This window comes from Anolis sagrei, chromosome 5 (assembly GCF_037176765.1).
Source record: "Anolis sagrei isolate rAnoSag1 chromosome 5, rAnoSag1.mat, whole genome shotgun sequence".
Taxonomy (NCBI): domain Eukaryota; kingdom Metazoa; phylum Chordata; class Lepidosauria; order Squamata; family Dactyloidae; genus Anolis; species Anolis sagrei.
The window spans coordinates 100,532,896-100,554,285 of record NC_090025.1 but is presented as its reverse complement, the minus strand read 5'-3'; the positions used below and the strand labels follow the sequence as shown (position 1 = coordinate 100,554,285).

General features: G+C 40.7%; 2 protein-coding genes across 4 annotated transcripts in view; one reads left to right on the top strand and one right to left on the bottom strand.

Moving 5' to 3' along the window:
- Positions 1 to 1,095: 1,095 nt before the first annotated feature.
- Positions 1,096 to 18,185, bottom strand: RIBC2 (RIB43A domain with coiled-coils 2). Of its 2 annotated transcripts, XM_060778133.2 has the most exons (7): positions 17,813 to 18,184; positions 14,769 to 14,850; positions 12,250 to 12,594; positions 10,238 to 10,356; positions 8,398 to 8,625; positions 5,832 to 5,998; positions 1,096 to 1,424 (listed from the first exon to the last, which is right to left on the bottom strand). In XM_060778133.2, the coding sequence occupies exons 1-7, from the start codon at positions 17,930 to 17,932 to the stop codon at positions 1,343 to 1,345; spliced, it is 1,143 nt and encodes a 380-aa protein (XP_060634116.2). In that variant the 5' UTR covers positions 17,933 to 18,184; the 3' UTR covers positions 1,096 to 1,342. The 2 variants fall into 2 exon arrangements, with proteins under 2 accessions (XP_060634116.2, XP_060634117.2); XM_060778134.2 differs by lacking the exon at positions 8,398 to 8,625 and having other exon boundaries at positions 17,813 to 18,185.
- Positions 18,186 to 21,209: 3,024 nt separating this feature from the next.
- SMC1B (structural maintenance of chromosomes 1B) overlaps positions 21,210 to 21,390 on the top strand; it is a 44,373-nt gene continuing 44,192 nt past the window's right edge. For both annotated transcript variants that reach the window (XM_060776160.2, XM_060776159.2), the window contains exon 1: positions 21,210 to 21,318. In XM_060776160.2, coding sequence (XP_060632143.2) covers positions 21,210 to 21,318 — 109 coding nt within the window. The remainder of the gene's footprint in view (positions 21,319 to 21,390) is intronic.

Genomic DNA, 21,390 nt, shown 5'->3' with positions numbered 1-21,390 from the left:
CATCATCGGAAAACTCATTTTCCAGAACTTATTTATATTAGTTTATCTGTTTCATGATGCCGTTTGTTTCCCGATCTCTTCCAATAACATGAAATAGAAGTGGAAAACATATTATATAATAGTGTTGGCAGATAGGCTATGAAATACATATGCTACAGTGGGTGACCCAACCTTGGGGTTGTCTACATTTACCATTTAAGCCAGCCTGGAACTGGTTTGGGAAAACTGGTTTCATTGTGTGGATGATTATAATGCCATCCATGCCTGGAACTAGTTTGAGGTTAGGAAGTTGATGACGTTAAAAATGGGATGTGGCCTCAAACTGGTTTACAGGATTTCTCCCCATTTTGGGGAGATTCGTACCAGTGCACCCAAGACATAAAAGGGTTGTTTTGTTTTTTTTTTAAAAAGGGGGGAGTGACAGTTAGATGTGGAGGCAATCAATTACCCCTCCCGTTCTGGATTATATAATGTGCTTCAGCTACAATGTACTTTGCTTTCTGCTGAGCCAATTTCATCTAGGGACTTATGTCTAGACACCTTATGTGACTGTGGAGCAGAACAGACAACTCTGCATCTGTATGCTTGTCCACTATGCCCTGCCTCATGTACAGAAGAATTGTTGGAGGCTACAGACAATGCCATTGCTGTTGCCCCGTTTTTGGTCAAAAGATATTTAGCCGCCTGCATGCCTTCTATTTTTATCATTTTATACTAATTTATGCAATGCTTTGGATACAAAATAAATAAATCTAGGGACTAGGACTCAGTGAAAAGTTGGGGTTCATTGATGCACATTAAGGGGTTTAACTCGGACTTTCCTGTGCTTTTGCTTAATGCGGATTACCGCCATCAATTGAGTTGCAGCACATACCATTGGTGTGCATTTTGTAGCTGCCACTTTTAACCTGTATTAAATCATTTCTGTTGATGAGGCCCTAGCAATGCCCTGTTTACCCTGCAATATGTATTTGTCAGTATTTTTATTGCAAAAAAAAAAAACCCTTCTGTTATCAAAAACATTCTTTTATGAACAATTTCATTTAATCTACAGAAATTATAGAACTTCAAAAAGGCTAAAGCAAAGATTAATAATTTGCAATACGAACTGTAAACTTTATTGCCCAGTTTATGCCTTCTTTGTAAATTCAGGCAAGCTTTTAATTTACCACCCTTACCGTTCTTTTTGTTCAAAAAGGACACACACAAAATCTATATTGTGATTTTCATTACTTTTATATGTCAAAAAGGACTGCATTTCTTCATTAGATATCTGGAGAAAGTTAAAACACATTTCTATAAACAAACCTCCTCGGTATGAAAGTGAATATTTGCTCCAACATCACCGACTAGTGGTGTTAAACTGGGTGTAATACTGGCCAGAAGGAAAATTTGTATATACTTCCTCAAGAAGGTGTCTCTGCCTGGAAAGAAATAGATTAACTTTATTAATAATAAATTAATAACTTAGCAAATTTTGTCTTTTTTGGAAGATAAAATTGCACTATAAATGTCTACTGAAGACATTATTTTTCACTAACACTTAAAAGTTGTCACAAAAGATGCAGCTGACTCATGTTAAGCTGGCATGCTCCAATAACTAACTATTGATAGCTGTATGTTTCTAGAATAATAATAGACAAGTGGCAAAAAATTACTAACTAACATTGCACACTGCATTCATAAAGCTGTTTTAATAATACAATAAAAATGTAGCATAATTAAATTTGTCCTTTTTTCCTTTGAATTACTGTATTTCACTATTTATTTATTTTTTGCCGTGTCAGGAGTGACTTGAGAAACTGCAAGTTGCTTCTGGTGTGAGAGAATTGGCCGTCTGCAAGGACGGTGCCCAGGGGACGCCTGGATGTTTTGCTGTTTTATCATCCTTGTGGGAGGCTTCTCTCATGTCCCCGCATGAGGAGCTGGAGCCGACAGAGGGAGCTCATCCGTGCTCTCTCCAGATTCGAACCTGTGACCTGTCCGTCTCCAGTCCTGCCGGCACAGGGGTTTAACCCACTGCGCCACTATTAATATCAAGTCAATACAAGTTATGGTATGGTAGAGTAAGAGGTAAAGCCCCGTGACGCAGCAGGGTAAACCACTGAGCTGCTGAACTTGCTGACCAAAAGGTCGCCAGTTCAAATCCGGGGAGTGGGGTGAGTTCCTGCTGTTAGCTCCAGCTTCTGCCAACCTAGCAGTTCGAGAATATGCAACTGTGAGTAGATCAATGGGTACAACTTCTGCAGAAAGGTAATGGCTCTCCATGCAATCATGATCTTGGAGGTGTCTATGGACAACACCGGCTCTTCGGTTTAGAAAAGGAGATCAGCAACACTCCCCAGAGTCGGACATGACTAGACTTAATGTCAAGGGGAAACCTTTATAGTAAGAGGTATAGTATTAGGCCTATTTTAAATAATTTTTCAAGCAACCAAAAACTACATTTATCCAGCATCTTCTAATCCTTTATGGGTCCTGATTAACTGAGAGTCTAGTGCAAGGGTCCTCAAACTAAGGCCCGGGGGCCGGATACGGCCCTCCAAGGTCATTTACCCGGCCCTCGCTCAGGGTCAACCTAAGTCTGGATCGACTTGAAAGCACATAACAACAACAATCCTATATAATCAGCCAAAAGCAAGCCCACACTTCCCATTGAAATACTGATAAGTTTATATTTGTTAAAATTGTTCTTCATTTTAATTATTGTATTGTCTTAAGTGTTTTTTTGCACTACAAATAAGATATGTGCAGTGTGTATAGGAATTCATTCATTTTTTTTTCCAAATTATAATCCGGCCCTCCAACAGTTTGACGGACTGTGATCTGGCCCTCTGTTTAAAAAGTTTCAGGACCCCTGGTCTAGTGTATGTCTGTTTCTGGCGTATATTACCACAAGCCAGTGGTAATATACGCGACAGAAAATTGTGAGGAAAACATTATATTGGCAGATTATGTTAAAACCTCATGATGCATTTCTGCCTAATATTATGTGATGCATAATATTAGAGGTCTGAAGTTACCTCATGCATGGCCAAGGGGGCTTGCACGAGTAGTAAAACAGCGTCATAAAAAGTCACAGATAGTGCTTCAATTAAGAATATTCTTCAGAGCCCTGAATGCTTGTTTTTAAGGTATATAACGCTGATGTGACCCCCATCTACCTTATTGTCACAGAAGAGTCAAATGCAATAGCAGATAATTTTCCATTATAATTCATATCATTTTACAACTGCAAAAATCCAAACCATTTTTTCTCCAGAGTGATCAATACTCAGATCCTCGGAATATATATATAAGCCTCTAAAAATATTTGAAGTAAACAGATGTCAACCAATAGGCTGAGCACTTCAGATCAAGCGTGACAAGTTTAAACAAAACAGAATAATTTTCCGATCCCTTGTCAAGAGTTAAGACAAGCCATATCAGGGCATGCTTGATCTAGGGCAGTGTTTCTCAACTTGGGGGTCGGGACCCCTGAGGGGGTCATGAGGGGGTGTCAAAGGGGTCGCCAAAGACCATCAGAGAACACAGTATTTTCTGTTGGCCATGTGGATTCTGTGTGGGAAGTTTGACCCAATTCTATTATTGGTCGAGTTCAGAATGCTCTTTGATTTTAGGTGAATTATAAAAGCCAGCAACTACAACTCCCAAATGTCAAAGTCTATTTTTCCCAGACTTCACCAGTGTTCACATTTGGGCATATTGAGTATTCGTGCCAAGTTTGGTTCAGATCCATAATTGTATGAATCCACAGTGCTCCTCTGGATATAGGTGAACTACAACTCCCAATCTCAAGGTCAATGCCCACCAAACCCTTCCAGTGTCTTTTGTTGGTCATGGGAGCTCTGTGTGCCAAGTTCGGCTCAAATCCATTGCTGGTGGAATTCAGAATGCTCTTTGATTATAAGTGAACTATAAATCCCAGCATCTACAACTCCCAAATGTCAAGGTCTATTTTCCCCAGACTCCACCAGTGTTCACATTTGGGCACATTGAGTATTTGTGCCAAGTTTGGTTCAGATCCATAATTGCATGAATCCTTTGGATATAGGTGAACTACTACTCCTAATCTCAAGATCAATGTCCACCAAACCCTTCCAGTGTTTTCTGTTGGTCGTGGGAGCTCTGTGTGCCAAGTTTGGTTCAAATTCATGCTCTTTGATTATAAGTAAACTATAAATCTCAGCAACTACAACTCCCAAATTACAAACTCAATCCTCCCCCAACCCCACTAGCATTCACATTTGGGCCTTTGGGTATTTGTGCTCAGTTTGGTCCAGTGAATGAAAATACATCCTGCATATTGGATATTTACAACTTATAACAGTAGTAAAATGACAGATATCAAGTAGCAATGAAAACAATATTATGGTTGGGGGTCACCATAACATGAGTAACTGTATTAAGGGGTCACGGCATTAGGAAGGTTGAGAACCACTGATCTAGGGCGTGTTTCATAAACTCTCGGTCCTGACCCCAAATGGGGTCCCCTTAGTTCAATGTTGAGTCATGAAAATCTGGGGAACAGTGAAAAGTTTCTGAATGCCATCCATTTCAACAAATCTGTTAGCAACAATATGCAGTGCTTCTAGTGGACTCTGCTTCACAGAAAAAGGAAAATCCATCTGTTTAGCAAGTCTTGAAAATGCCAATTCATTATCAGTAATTGTTTGGTTTTTATACTTATTTATGTAAATAAAAATGTAATGTTCGTTTGTGGGATTAACAGAACTCAAAAACCACTGGACAAATTGACACCAAATTTGGACACAACACACCTAACAACCTAATGTATGTCCTTCACTCAAAAAAAATAATAATGATTTTATCATTTGGGAGTTGTAGTTGCTGGGATTTATAGTTCACCTACAATCAAAGAAAATTCTGAACCCCACCAACGATGGAATTGAACCAATCTTTGCACACGGTTCTCCCATGACCAACAGAAAATACTGGAAGGGTTTGGTGGGAAGTGTCCTTTGGTTTTGGAGTTGTAGTTCACCTGCGTCCAGAGATCACTATGGACTCAAACAATGATGGATCTGGACCAAACTCTACAAGAATACTCAATATAGTGTAGTTTGGGGAAAATAGAATCTTGACATTTGGAAGTTGCAGTTGCTGGGATTTATAGTTCACCTGCAATCACAGAGCATTCTGAACCCAACCAACGATAGAATTGGGCCAAACCTCCCACACAGAACCCCCATGTGGGCCACAGCAACGCGTGGCAGGGAACGCTAGTTTTAGATACCTATGTATCTGGGGTCATGGCTGGAAAGGGGTTGTGGGTGGAAAATGTTTTAAGAACCCCTGATCTTGGCGACAGGCTCTAAGAGATTTAATATGGAGAGGCTATATGTTGGAGCCTGAAAAAAAAAGGTTTTAAAAAAATCATGTCAGAAGCAACTTGAGAAACTGCAAGTCTCTTCTGGTGTGAGTGAATTTGGCCGTTTGCAGAGACATTGTCCAGGGGACGCCCGGATGTGTTACCATCCTGTGGGAGGCTTCTCTCATGTCCCTGCACGGGAAGCTGGAGCTGACAGACAGGAGCTCACCCTGTCTCATAGATTCGAACTGCCGACCTTGAGGTCAGCAGTTCAGCCAGCACAATGGTTTAACCCATTGCACCACTGCGGCTCCTAGAAAAGCAGGTAAAAGAAAACAAAAGAGGCTTGAAATCTTTATACCAGTAAAAGTAAATTTGTTTGCCACGTAGCAGAGCTCTTCCTTTGAAAATGTGGAGAACAGTCTAACCCAATATATGGTGGCACATCCAATCCACAATATTCCTAGTAAAAGGACCCAGAGTTCCTGCCAGGCCTTACCTAGCTTTCTGCTCCTGGGAGAGCTGCATATTAGAATTATCTAATGCTCTCCGAATTTCTCGATTCTGACGCTGCTGATGACGTTCAAAAAGTACTTCTGCCCTCGCTTCCTGAATACGTTTTCTGCCCCATTCTGCAGTTCTTTGACGTTCTTCTTCTTCCAACCTCTGGGTTAAAGAGGAAATATGTTATGTATTGTCAAAGGCTTTCATGGCCAGAATCACTGGGTTGTTGTAATTTTTTTCAGGCTATATGGCCATGGTCTAGAGGCATTCTCTCCTGAAGTTTCACCTGCACCTATGGCAAGCATCCTCAGAGGTAGTGAGGTCTGTTGGAACTAGGAAAAGGGGTTTATATATCTGTGGAATGACCAGGGTGAGACAAAGGACTCTTATCTGCTGGAGCTAGGTGTGAATGTTTCAACTGACCACCTTGATTATCATACAGTGGACTGACTGTGCCTGGAGCAAACTTTTGTTGGGAGACGATTAGATGTCCTTGTTTGTTTCCTCTCTTTTGTTGTGCTGTTGCAATTTTAGAGTTTTTTAATACTGGTTGCCAGATTTTGTTCATTTTCATGATTTCCTCCTTTCTGTTGAAATTGTCCACATGCTTGTGTACGGGTTTTATGGACTCCCAAAAATCCATAAGGAAATCCACCCCACTCAGACCCATCGTGAGTGCCATTGGACCCCCCACGTATGACTTAGCAAAATTTCTTGCTGCACACTTACAAAGCCATATTGGGCTCACCACACACCACATCAAGGATTCAGCTCACTTCATAGAAAAAATCAGCAATTTCAAGTTAAATACCAATGACAAACTGATCAGCTTCGATGTGGTGTCTCTATTCACCATGGTCCCGGTAGCAGACACCATTGCACTAATCAACCAGAGGTTCCCAGAAGACACCACAGCTCTGTTTCACCATTGCCTCACCACCAGCTACTTTCAGTGGGACAATGTGTTCTACGAACAGAAAGATGGAGTAGCTATGGGGAGCCCTCTCAGCCCGGTCATAGCTAATTTCTACATGGAATACTTTGAAAAACAAGCCCTGGAAACAGCAACAAAAAAGCCCACTATATGGTTCAGATATGTGGATGACACCTTCACCATTTGGAGCCATAGAGAAGAAGAACTCAACAGGTTCCTGGACCATCTTAACAGCATCCACCCAAACATCCAGTTCACCATGGAAAAAGAAAATGAAGGAAGACTGCCTTTTCTAGATATCCTAGTCATCCGCAAACCAGATCAACAATTGGGTTACACCGTTTACAGAAAACCCACCCACACAGATAGATATCTACATAAAAACTCCAACCATCACCCAAGTCAAAAAAGAAGCACCATTAAAGCCTTGGCAGACTGTACAAAAAGAATCTGCGAACCCCACCTCCTCCAAGATGAACTGAACCACCTCAAATGGGCTCTCCAGGCCAACGGATACTCCACCTCAGACATCAGAAGAGCTGCAAGACCAAGAACAAGCCACGAGAGTCAAGATGAAGATCCACCCAGAGGAAGAGTGTTCCTGCCATACATCAAGGGAACCACTGACCGCATAGGGAAGCTGATGAGGAAACAACATACAAACTATCTACAGACCCACCAAGAAAATCCAACAAATGCTATGTTCAGCAAAGGACAAGAGAGATCGTCTCACTTCTGCAGGAGTCTACCGTGTATCATGTAGCTGTGGACAAGTCTACATAGGGACCACCAAACGCAGCATTGCCCAAACACGAATCAAGGAACATGAAAGGCACTGCAGACTACTTCAACCAGAGAAGTCAGCCATAGCAGAGCACCTGATGAACCAACCTGGACACAGCATATTATTTGAGAACACAGAAATGCTGGACCACAAACCAACAACCACCATGTCAGACTACGCAGAGAAGTCATTGAAATACACAAGCATGTGGACAATTTCAACAGAAAGGAGGAAACCATGAAAATGAACAAAATCTGGCTACCAGTATTAAAAAACTCTAAAATTGCAACAGCACAACAACAGAGGAAACAAACAAGGACATCTAATCACCTCTCAACAAAGGTTTGCTCCAGGCACAGTCAGGCCATTGTATGCTAATCAAGATGGTCCGTTGAAGCATTCACACCTAGCTACAGCAGACAAGAATCCTTTGTCCCACCCTGGTCATTCCACAGATATATAAACCCTTTTTCCTAGTTCCAACAAACCTCACTACCTCTGAGGATGCTTGCCATAGATGCAGGTGAAACGTCAGGAGAGAATGCCTCTAGACCATGGCCATATAGCCCAAAAAAAACTACAACAATCCAAATATGTTATGTCTTGGGGACAGCAACCAAATAAAATCTTGGTTGAAAACTGGAAGATATATTAATGGTGATATATGTATTTATAGAGCATGCCAGGACACTCCCAAGACATCTGTAGAATCAGAATAGTAGGCATGGAAACTATGGAGATCTGAAAGAGGAATGTTGAATATTTTAAATATTTTGAGCTTTCTAACATATTTTGACCTTTTTTCATTTCCATTAGAGAACATAAGATTTTGTAAATGAATACCAGTTTTTCCAGCACTTGTTGCATCTGAATATCGCGTATTTCTTTCAGCTGATCTTGATTCATCCCTTTCCATCGGTCAACAACCACGCGCCCTGGACCAAAAGAGCTAATGGCTTGCTCTGGGTTTTCAGACAAGAAGTCCCCTTTAAGTAGGTTTGCAATCTCAGCGACGTTAGCTTCTTGTTCTTGCTGCTTTTCAAGAAGTCTTTTATCTTTAGATTCAGCAGCCTTAAAAATGATAAGAGGAAAGCAAAATGCACCTAAACAGTCAGCCATCAATAGCAATTCCAAAACAGATGTAAGGAAGAAACCATGAAAATGAACAAAATCTGGTTACCAGTATTTAAAAAACTCTAAAATCATAACGGTAAATAAAGAACAACATTCAAAAACAGGGGAACTCCAGACTAGAAACAATCAGGGACAGCTAAACACCACTCAACAAAGGATTCCCCCAGGCTGTAAGAAGCTATTTATTTATTTATTTATTTATTTCGTGTACTTATACCCCGCCCTTCTCAACCCCCGAGGGGGGACTCAGGGTGGCTTACAAAAGGCACATCTTGGTGCCTACACAAATACAATAACATATAAAACCAGCAATTAAATGGTCAACAATTAAAAACACTTAAAAACAATATATCACACAATCGATAGCCAATCTCAGACACAGCGTCCACCAACTCAGAGTTCATATTTCGTTCCACCATTGTCCAATTCCTATCCATCGTCACAGTCCCTTAAGCTACACCTTGAAAACTGCTAGGCTATTTAATGTTAATCAAGGTGGCCAATTGAAACATTCACACCTATCTCCAACAGACAAGAGTTTTTTCTTCCTTCCTGTACATTCCAGATATATAAACCCCATTTTCGTAGTTTCCAACAGACCTCACAACCCTGAGGATGCCTACCATAGATGCAGACGAAACATCAGGAGAGAATGCTTCTGGAACATGGCCATGCAGCCCAAAAAACTTACAACAGCCCAGGGTATACATAAAATATAATAATAATAATAATAATAATAATAATAATAATAATAATAATAATAATTTGTTTTGAATAAAATTCCTCAAGTTGAGGACCCAGAGTTTGGAATTTTTTATGTTTTTGAATTACAAATCTGGATTTATACTCTGAAATTTTTGAGAAACTCAACAATATACAAACGTCAAACAAATCAAATCTCAAACATCCCTATTGTTTATTCTGTATCCTGTTGGCAGTTTATTAGAATAGGAATCTCCCAGAATTTGTGAAGGAGATTTGCTCCTAAACATACTAATTTAAAGAAGATTCCTTGGCACATATTATTTTTTCAAGTTTTTTGTATTGCAAGAACAAAAAATTCTAGAAAAAGATTGAACAATTATAAATTGTATGAATTTTGGAGTAAGAACTAAGCAATGTCAATAATACGGATTGCTTTGTTCTGGAATGGCTCTGAAAACATTTCATAATTATAGAGTCTTGTTTATATAAAAAAAAGTTTTATATAGCATAGCTTAATTTCTAACTGTGGGGAATAATCTTAAATCTGCACTCCAGGTGTTTGTAATAAGACACTATACCGGTAATAGTAGCAAACAGAGAATAGTCATGAAACATGCACTTCCAAGTAGTTTAGGGCCTCTTCTACACTGCCATATAAAATACAGATTATGTGCTTTGAATTGGATTATTAAGTGGATTATATGGCAGTTCAGCACAAAACAGATAAAGTAGATTATCTGTTTTGATAATCTGGATTATATGACACTGTAGAAGGGGCCTCAGAAACACGATAGGACTAATTTTGATTGTCTAAAGAAGGCCAAAAACTGGACAAAAAATTTACCAGAGCTTTATTGAAATCACAGTTAGCAACACAAATTGCCCGTCTAGTTTCTCCATCTATTCTTTGTAGGTTCAGAATTTTGTTGTCAAGTTCCAGTCTGTGCTGGTCATGGAGATCATCTAAATAATGAAATAGAATTGCATTAATATACAATGGTAATATTGTCAATCAGGGCTGGAGACACACTGCAGCTCTTATTTCATTTTTTCCAACCCATAAAACATGAGGACAAAAAAATAGCACTGTAGGAACTAATGAATAACTGCAAAATTGTAAAATAAAATTATATTTTGATTCAATATACAAAAAGTATATAAAATAACATGCTGTTAAATATGTAAGGATATGGAAAAGGACAATTAAGGCCCTTCTACACTGCCATATAATCTACATTCTCTACTTTGAAGTGGATTATATGAGTCTACACTGTCATATAATTCAGTTCAAAGCAGATAATCTGGATTTTATATAGCAGTGTAGAAGGGAGCAAGATGTCTCCAGAGATATAGTTAGAAAGTTAGGCCCTTACTTGGGCCCCATCTGTACTGCCATGTAAAATCCAGATTATCTGCTTTGAACTGGATTATATTGCAGTGTAGACTAATATAATAATAATAATAATAATAATAATAATAATAATGCTTTATTTATACCCCGCTACCATCTCCCAAGGGACTCGGTGCGGCTTACATGAGGCCAAGCCGCAGTACATCATAAACAAAAGCATTAACAAAAACAATCAATACAATACAATTGATATCAATCACATAAACAAAATAAACAATAGACAATAAACAGTAACACACAAGCATTTAAAAACCTAAGGCCGGGCCAAATGTAATAGTTAAAATCTGCATTATCTGCTTTGATAATTTGGATTATATGGCAGTGTGGATCCAGACTTTCCTATATAGAACGTAGTCTTTTGTAACTAATAAAGCTTTACTCTGCTCCAGTAATTGAGGAAGCTTATTTGCTCTACTGCTAGCTCAAGAAGCTTCTGGTCTGCTAAAACTGCTGCTGGTGCTGTTTTACATTTTAAATGCTTTTTCCTTTTTTTTTTAATTACCCAATGATTTCTAGGTCTGCCAGCATGAGCCTGTGGTTGACATCCAGCAGAAACCTATAAATACCTAGAGAACATATTTTTTCAGGCTATCCTATCACGTATAGGATAGCAGGAAATACAGTAATCTGCAAACAATCAGATCTCTGAATGCTTAATTTGCAAATGTGAAGGGATGACTATATAAAGTGTCAGTGCAGACTTTAAAACATTGACAGACATTAAGTTAGTTTGTATGCTTAACTTGACATTCTGCTTTTTCTCTATTCTCTATATCAGGCCCTCCAAAGTCATTTACCCGGCCCTCGCTCAGGGTCAAACTAAGTCTGAAATGACTTGAAAGCATGCAACAACAACAACAACCCTATCTCATCAGCCAAAAGTAGAGCCACACTTCCCATTGAAATACTAATAATTTTATATTTGTTGAAATTGTTCTTCATTTTAATTATTGTATTGTTTTTAAGTGTTTTTGGCACTACAAATAAGATATGTACAGTGTGCATAGGAATTCATTTTTTTTTTCAAATTATAATCCGACCCTCCAACAGTTTGAGGGTCTGTGACCTGGCCCTCTGTTTGAAAAGTTTGAGGACCCCTGCTCTATATTAATAATTGTGTGTCTTAGACCCCTTACACACAGCTGCATAAAATCTCACATTATTTGTTTTGAACTAGGATATGTGGCAGTGTGGACTCAGATATTCCAGTTCAAAACAGATATTTTGGATTATTCTGCCTTCTTATTCTGGGTTATATGGCTGTGTGGAAGGGCCCTAAGCTGTGGTACTAGATACCTCCAAAAACTGAACTAGGGGGGAAAGGTTGTGGTTTTCTATGTATTTCTATTATCATCTGGTGGGAGATTTAGTAATTGAGAAGTGCTCAGCAAACAACTAAATGCACAATTTTCAAAACAATGCATAATTCTAGGTTCACGTCTTACCAGCATACTTTTTATCTGCCAGTGCATTTTGCCAGTCTTTGTGTTGTTCCAAAAGCCATTCTCTTGTTTGTTCCTGTTGAAATTTCCATCTTTTCTCACTGTTTAAGTCTTCTCCCATAAACTTCTGCAAGCCAGAGATGGTACATCGAGGGTCACTGTCAGCAAGACGAGCAGGAGTATCTTTCTTTAGGACTTGGGGGCCAGTCAAGTCAAATTCACGTCGTGTTTCGGGGTGTTGATATTTCTGACGAAATTCATTGAGAGCTTTATTTAGGATGAGAGCGTCTCTTTTCTGTCGTTCATCAAGAATGCAGAGGATCTTGTCATTCTGTTTCATTTCTGAAGCTAGATCATTTTAAAAAAGTTATGAGTTACATTAAATGACTTTTACCAAATAAAGAGTTACAAACTTAAGATTACAAACTTAAGTCGGCGATAAACTTTCTTAGGTTGTTTCCAATTCCATGTGTACACAAATGGATTCATACACCTTATTGCTCCAAATTCAGTGCCTCTTACTAATATGTTCACAGTTTTCTCTAGATTTGCCCTACAGTTTTTGGCCTATTTCTCGGACAACGTTCTAGGCGCTGCAGTAGAACAATAAGCCTCAGTAATAAATAAGATTTTCCTTCCGGTTGTTTGAATAGTTGTTTAATTCTTGAAACTTAAATATAGGAAAAACAGGATCCTTGTTGCATAACTACTAGGATGTTAAGACACGTACACAGATAGTACACAATGCATAGCCATGCTTTAGATCTACAACATATTTATGCCATTTTTTAATTTTTATGGTAGTCTCCCAAGTAATCCTAGAAAAGACATAACCTGCTAAAACTTTCCAATTAGAAGATACTGTGGACCTACAGTTCGCGCAATTCTCAATCAAAATAATAATAGTCTTTTAATTCCCTAGGTAAAAGAAATCACTAGTAAATCAGTTTAGTTTGATAATGTCTAAATCAGGCATGGACTTCAGGATTTGGACTTCAATTCCCACAATTCCTAATAGCCTCAGCTGCTTAAGGAAAGGGCCTGAGGCTGTTAGGAGTTGTGGGAGTTGAAGTTCAAAACATTTGGAGGGCCAAAGTTTGCTCACGCTTCGTATACATTATTTATTTATTTATTTATTTATTTATAACACTTATATCCCATCCTTCTCACCCCGAAGGAGACTCAGAGCAACTTACAAGTTATATGTACACAGAATATATTACATTATTAGCATAGCACAATATTAGTATTATATATTACTATATTGTACTATACCACTATACTGCAATATTATTAGTAATATTACATGCAATATATAACTTATAATTATTATATTGTACTAGCTGTACCCGCCACACGTTGCTGTGGCCAACCTCTCTCTTTCTCTCCTCTCTTTCTCTTTTCTTCCTTCCTTCCTTCCCTATTATTCTTTCATTCTCTCCTTCCTTCTCTTCCTCTTCTCTTCCTTCCCCCTATTATCTTTCCCTTCCTCTTTCTCCACTTTCTCCCTTCTCTATCTATTCTTGGACTGCAACTCCCAGCAGACCTCCTGATCGATCTACCTACCTACCTACCTACCTACCTATCTCTATCTGGAGGATTGCTGGGAGTTGCAGTCCAGGAATAGGAAATTGGAAATATGCAGGGATTGGGATGCTCTCAAAGAAATCCAAGGAGAAGAAAGATTGCAGCTTGGCAGCAGTGCATTTGGTCTAGGGGATGCTGGGAGGTGTAGTCCAGAAGTGATTGTGTATATGCTATTGTGTATGTTGTTTGCCAGGGGGAGTCATTTTTGCGCATGCGGTGTAGCATCTTTGGGTTGTTCTTTTGGCTTTTTAAGTCCCTTCCGCTGTGTTTTCAATGTTTTATGAGTGATGGTCACTCATTGGCCTGATAGCTGTATTGTGTCAAAATTTCATGTCAATTCGTCCAGTAGTTTTTGAGTTATGTTAATCCCACAAACGAACATTACATTTTTATTTATATAGATTACTAGTATTATATTGTATTACAATACTATGATCAATATTATATGTTCTTACAAAATATTATATTATTAACATAGCACCATATTAGTATTATGTATTACTATATTGTACTATACCACGTTCATTACAGTCAGCCTTCCTTGTTCTACTAGATGTGGACTACAGAGACTCCTAGAATGGTGTTCCTTCTATGAACCTATAGGTGCTCCAGTGTGATTGGATGAAGTTAGCTACATAGCAGTACTGGATTCCTAGATTCCTAGATCCTATTGATTCCTAGAAATAACATTTTAATCAAATCTGCAAAAACCAAATCCACAAATGTGGCAAGCTGACTATAGTTCTGAAAACTAACTGTCTCGATCTAATTTGGACTATTCCCGTCTTGTTTTTTTTATATATATTGTTTCATTAAAATGTATATAATCCAACTTCACAAAAGCAAATTTATAACAAAAAGCAGTGGCAAAAGCAACCGATATCAATAGTTTCACGATAAATTGCAATTTTAAAATGACTTGCTCTGTCATATACCAATTGCTGCATCACAGGCCTTCTGGGTCGCTTCTCGGATCCTTCTGTCTTTGATTTGAGCATCCAAAGCTTCTGTGTCAATCTGTCATAAATAGAAACAAAGCCATGGTTCAGATGTACAAGTCTAATTTTCAGAAGCAATTTCTGAAAATAATCAAATAGCATCCCCTGCCACATGTTGCTGTGGCCCAGTCTAGTGATCTGGAGAATAAAGTAATGAGAAAGTATTGGTTTGTAATATATGTAATTTCTTTATGCTTCTGGGTATTTCTTGCTGTTTCTTTGCCAGTGTTGATGTGGAGATTGTCTGATTTCCCCACTCTGGAACATGCAACATATAATTGCCCTTCTTTAAGGGTCATTTTCAAATCTATGATACTATATGTGTGTGTGTGAATCATATCTATCTATCTATCTATTATCTATGGCTGGATGGCTGTTTGTTGGGAGGGCTTTGATTATGTTTTCTTGTCTTGGTGAAGGGAGTTGGACTGGATGGCATTAAGTATGAGAGTTCTGTGTGCCCAGCTCCTTAAGCTGCTCCTCATAGGGCTTGTTCTCCAGACCCTTGATCATTTTAGTCACCCTCCCCTGGACACATTCCAGCTTGTCAATATCTCTCTTCAATTGTGATGCCCAGAATTGGACACAATATTCCAGGTGTGGTGTAACCAAAGCAGGATAGAGGGGTAGCATGACTTCCCTGGATCTAGACACTATGCTCCTATTGATGCAGGCCAAAATCCCATTGGCTTTTTTTTGCAACCACATCACATTGTTGGCTCATGTTTAACTTCTTGCCACGAGGACTCCAAGATCTTTTTCACATGTCCTGCTCTCAAGCCAGGCATTGTCCCCCATTCTGTTGCTTTGCATTTCGTTTTTCCTGCCAAAGTGGAGTATCTTGCATTTGTCCCTGTTGAACTTCATTTTGTTAGTTTTGGCCCATCTCTCTAATCTGTCAAGATCGTTTTGAATCCTGCTCCTGTCCTCTGGAGATGTAGTTATTTATTTATTTATTTATTTATTTATTTATTTTCGAAGGCTTTCATGGCCAGAATCACTGGATTGTTGTAGGTTTTTTCGGGCTATATGGCCATGGTCTAGACCAGGGGTAGGGAACCTTCGGCCCTCCAGGTGTGGTGGACTTCAACTCCCACAATTCCTTGAGGCTCGGCATTCGCCCCAAAGGCTTACACGAACCTCAAGGAATTGTGGGAGTTGAAGTCTACCACACCTGGAGGGCCGAAGGTTCCCTACCCCTGGTCTAGAGCCATGATGGCGAACCTATGACACGTGTGTCAGCACTGACACGCTTAGCCATTTTTATGACACGTACAGAGAAGTATGGGGCCACATGCCGAGAAAGACATTTCATCCTTGGCTCCCGCATGGCCAGGTGCAGTAGCTAAGGATTAAAGATTTGCTGTAGTGTAGTGTAGACACAGGGCGCCCAGACATGCGTCCCCCGTGGCATTCTGCTGTACTGGAGGTCTGTAGGCCAAAACAACAGAACTTCAGTATAGAGCGTCTTGTTCTGAGACGTTCTGGTTAGGCTTTTAGGGAAGCTTTGACCTCACAACCAGCAAAGCAGAGAGCAGCGGGGTGCCGCGGGGGACGCATCTCTGGGGGCCCTGTGATCGCCATTGCCAGCAGCCACATAACCACAGCAACCATCGTCCAATCTACTATTCTGGGATGTTGTGGATTTCTAATTGACCATCATTACTGAGATAAGTGAGGTGGGGACTGGGAGAGGCAAGGGCCTGTGCTATGGGTGCCATTCCCCACCATTAGAAATAGCAGCAGATGAAGTTAGTAGCACATGCTCGGGCTTGATGTGTACAAAATAACAACCTTCAATTGAAGATTTAGCCAATGAAATTCAGCAACAAAAAAGTCACTCATAAGCAGGTGACTTAAAGATTTTCCCCTGACTTATTTTAGCTCACGGCACCCCACACAAGCTAAATAATATCAAGACCAACAAAAGAAACTGACTGATGAGTGAACAAAGAAGTCAGGTAAGTTAATTAATTAGGTTTTTGGTTTATTAAATACAGTTGTATATTACAATTATACATTTTTGTTATTTAAACTATAAATACCACGAAATTATTATTATTATTATTAACTTTATTTGTACCCCGCTAGCATCTCCCAAAGGACTCGATGCGGCTTACATAGGCCAAGGCCTCAAACACATCGCACAGGCGCTTGGTGGGGACACGAGACAGGGCCTTTTCTGTGGTGGCCCCCCGACTCTGGAACACCCTCCCAAAAGATCTTAGACAGTCCCCTACATTGGCAGTCTTTAGAAAGAACTTGAAGACATGGCTGTTCCGATGTGCCTTTCCAGATGAGGAATCTCCAATAACAAGTTCCAGAAGCACTTTAGTAGGACTAAGATTGCTGCACTCTGCACACTGCACTGACCCCATAATCCTTACATACCTCCTGTCACATCAGCACTTTTAATCTTGTACCCATTACTCTGGCCCGGCTCAGTTTTTATAGTGTCTTGATGTATTGATTATTGCTTGTTATTTAATAATGTTTTAACTCTTTTTAATTTGCTTTAGGTGTTGTATTGTTGTGTTGTGTTTCTCTCTCTCTTGAAGTGACACCCCACCCGAGTTATGCTCCGTGTTTTGGCGAATTTTGACACACCAAGCTCAAAAGGTTGCCCATCACTGGTCTAGAAGCATTCTCTCCTGACGTTTCGCCTGCATCTATGGCAAGCATCCTCAGAGGTAGTGAAGTCATCCTCACTACCTCTGAGGATGCTTGCCATAGATGCAGGCGAAACGTCAGGAGAGAATGCCTCTAGAACATGGCCATATAGCCCGAAAAAACCTACAACAACCCTATTTATTTATTATTTACAGTTTTTGTATACCACTTTTCTCACCCCCGAGGGGGATTCAAAGCGGTTTTGCACAAGGCCTTCAGCCTTGCCAAACCACACATCCCAGGATCCCAGAACATGGCATCCTGGCCATCCAAGGGGTGGCCAGGATGCCATGCCGGAGGGCCTGCCTTACCCCGATGATCCTGGCCCGGGCGTCGAACAGCCGGCCTTGCCTCTGCAGCTCCTCGCAGCGCCGCCTCTGGAGCCTCATCGCTTCCGCCAGGTCTTGGCGGTTGCAGTCCATCTTATGCATCGCCGTGGCTTGACTGGTTCTCGGAAAGCGCGGGGAAATGCCTGCCTGGGCCGAATTAATGGCTTCCTTTTTCAACCGGGAGCATAGGCCTCGGCGGCAGCAGCAACAACAACACACGGTTGCTAGGAGACCGTGGCCACGCCCCCTTCCTCCTCGCTCCCCCCTCCCTCACTACATTTCAGAACTCTCGTTCTGGCTAAAGCCAAGAGCATAGGCAAACTTCGGCCCTCCGGGTGTTTTGGACTTCAACTCCCACAATTCCTAACAGCCGGTAGGCTGTTAGGAATTGTGGGAGTTGAAGTCCAAAACACCCGGAGGGCCGAAGTTTGCCCACGCCTGGTATTAAAAAGCTCATATGGCACTTCCCGCGCTTTCCTAACAAGAGTCTCGCTTTGCATTCTCGCGAGAGTTGTTTCCCTCAGCTCACCTCCAGCGCGGTGGGCGGGGCTTGGTGGGAGCGCGAGGCCTCGAAGAAGGCGGGAAGCTCATTGTCGTCTCTGCTTCGTTCCTGTGGCCTTTGAAGAGGAGAATTTGGATGATTAAAAACCTCAGCTTCTTATCTTAAATAGCCACCCATCCAATGTTAGTTTTGTTATAATTTAGATAAGAGGCTATCTATGTACCACTGGGTGCCATTTACAGCATTGGTGCTCCAAACACGCTTCTGAGGCCTATTCTAGGCCCTTTCCACACAGCTGAATACACCCCCCCCCCCCCCATTTTAGGCTTTGAATTGGTTTATATGGCAGTGTGGGCTCAGATAACAGTTCAAAGCAGATATTGTGGGATTATAACCCAGAATATCAAGGCAGATAAATCACAATATCTGTTTTGAGCTGGGTTATCTTTAGTCTTTTTTTTTGTATTGTTGAAGGCTTTCATGGCCGGAATCACTGGGTTGTAGGTTTTTCAGGCTGTATGGCCATTGTCTACAGGCATTCTCTCCTAATGTTTCGCCTGCATCTATGGCAAGCATCCTCAGAGGTAGTGAGGTGAGATGGATGATCCTGGCCCTGGTGAGGGACGAGGTGAGGTGGATGATCCTGGCCTACCTCTGAGGATGCTTGCCATAGATGCAGGCGAAACGTCCGGAGAGAATGCCTCTAGACCATGGCCATATAGCCCAAAAAACCTGTGCCAGCAGGACTGAAGACCGACAGGTCGCAGGTTCGAATCCAGGGAGAGCGCAGATGAGCTCCCTCTTATCAGTTCCAGCTCCTCATGCGTAGACATGAGAGAAGCCTCCCACAAGGATGATAAAACACCACAACATCTAGGTAACGTCCTTGCAGACGGCCAATTCTCTCACACCAGAAGCGACTTGCAGTTTCTCGCTCCTGACACGACAATCTTGAGATGGGCCATCCAGTCCAACCCCCTGCCAAGAAGCAGGAAAATTGCATTCAAAGCACCCCTGACAGATGGCCATCCAGCCTCTGTTTAAAAGCTTCCAAAGAAGGAGCCTCCAACCACACTCCGGGGCAGAGAGTTCCACTGCTTTTTAAAAATTTATTTATCGTGTCAGTATCAACCAGACAATTGTATTATATTTTAAACAAATTTTTAACAAACAGACAAAACAAAGTTTGCAAGCTTGGTAGTTGATTAAATGTCCTTTGACCAGTAGTGCCTCTGGTGTTGCAGCAAGGAGGTCCTCCATTTTGCATGTGGCGGGGCTCAGGTTGTATTGCAGCAGGTCGTCTGTGGTTTGCTCTTCTCCACACGCATTTTGTGGATTTCCATTGCTGAACAGCTCTCACAGGAAGTTCTTCTTAATGTTTAGATGGAATCTCCTTGTAGTTTGAAGCCATTGTTCCGCATCCTAATCTCCAGGGCAGCTGAAAACAAGCTTGCTCCCTTCTCCCTATGACTTCCTCTCATGTATTTATGCATGGCTATCATGTCTCCTCTCAGCCTTCTCTTCAGGCTAAACATGCCCATCTCTTTAAGCCGCTTCTCATAGTCGACACTGAAAAACATGCAGCTTGAAAGGAAATAATAGATAGGGTCCTTCCACACAGCCCTATATCGCAGAAAATCAAGGCAGAAAATCCCACTATATCTGCATTAAACTGGGTTATCTTAATCCACAATGCCATATAATCCAGTTCAATGTGGATTTTATACAGTGGTGTGGAAGGGGGCTTAGGGTCTTTCAGCACACAGGATCTATCCAGCTAATTGCCAACATGTCTTTACTACTGAAAAACATGCAGCTTGAAAGGAAAGAATACGTAGGGTCCTTCCATACACACCGATGTCCCAGAATATCAAGGCAGAAATCCCACAATATCTGCTTTGAACTGGTTGTCTGCGTCCACACTGCCATATATTCCAGTTCAAATCAGATAATGTGGGATTTTGTTCAGCTGTGCAGAAGGGGACACAGTTGGTTTCATTGTTATTACTGGTTTCTGTTATATATTTTAACACCAAAACTTATTGGTATGAAGATATCTATTTAAAAGGAATACAGTGCCATATAATCCAGTTCAATGTGGATTTTATACAGTGGTGTGAAAGGGGGTTTAGGGTCTTTCAGCCCACAGGATATATCCAGCAGAGTGCCAACGTGTCTTTCCTACTGAAAAACATGCAGCTTGAAAGGAGATACATATCAAACATAAATGGAGAGAAAATAAAGAACTATTATTTATTTGCTTTATTTCTATACCGCATTTTTCAGCCCAAACAGGCGACTCAATGCGGGCCCCTTCCATGCAGCTGTATAAAATCCCACATTATCCACTTTGAATGGGGTTATATGGCAGTGTGGACTCAGATAACCCAGTTCAAAGCAGATATTGTGGGTGATTCTGCCTTGATATTCTGGGATATAGGGCTGTGTGGAAGGACCTTAAGCTACACCTTTATAATGACTGGCGAAAAAACATGAAAAATGAAAATTCTGGCTCCATCGAGAAGCCTCTGTGGTCCAGCATTGCCTGCTTATTCAAATTAATTTAATATCAATTGTATCACAGACTTTGATTATTAGTATTCTAAGGGCCCTTCCACACAGCCCTCTATCCCAGTATATCAAGGCAGAAAATCCTACAATATCTGCTTTGAACTGGGTTATCTGAGTCCACACTCAGATAATGTGGTATTTTCTGCCTTGATATTCTGGGATATAGGGCTGTGTGGAAGGACCCTGGGTTTTTAGCTTGTTATTTTAGTTATTACATTCTAGGGGAAAAACTACATTTTATGTTCCAAGTTTCCTTCTTCCCACTTCCATATTAATAATGGCATGTTCTTTCTTCATCCTCCACAGATGGGACACTTAAAGCTTTTGGTTGTGGAGAATTTCAAATCGTGGCGAGGGAAACAATGCATTGGGCCATTCAGGAAATTCAGTTGTGTTATTGGTCCTAACGGTTCAGGTAACGCACGAAGACCTGAAAAGGAGGCCTTCCTATCCTCTCCAGGACATTTCTCTTTCTTGTTGATGTGTA

Bases quoted from the DNA above. Each gene is read 5' to 3' on its own strand.
- RIBC2 (XM_060778133.2), bottom strand. From the start codon at position 17,932: ATGCATAAGATGGACTGCAACCGCCAAGACCTGGCGGAAGCGATGAGG. The intron at 14,851-17,812 runs GTAAGGCAGGCC...TATTTATGACAG, and splicing joins CCCGGGCCAGGATCATCGGG to ATTGACACAGAAGCTTTGGA. The intron at 8,626-10,237 runs GTAAATTTTTTG...ATCATTTTTAAG, and splicing joins GTGATTTCAATAAAGCTCTG to GCTGCTGAATCTAAAGATAA.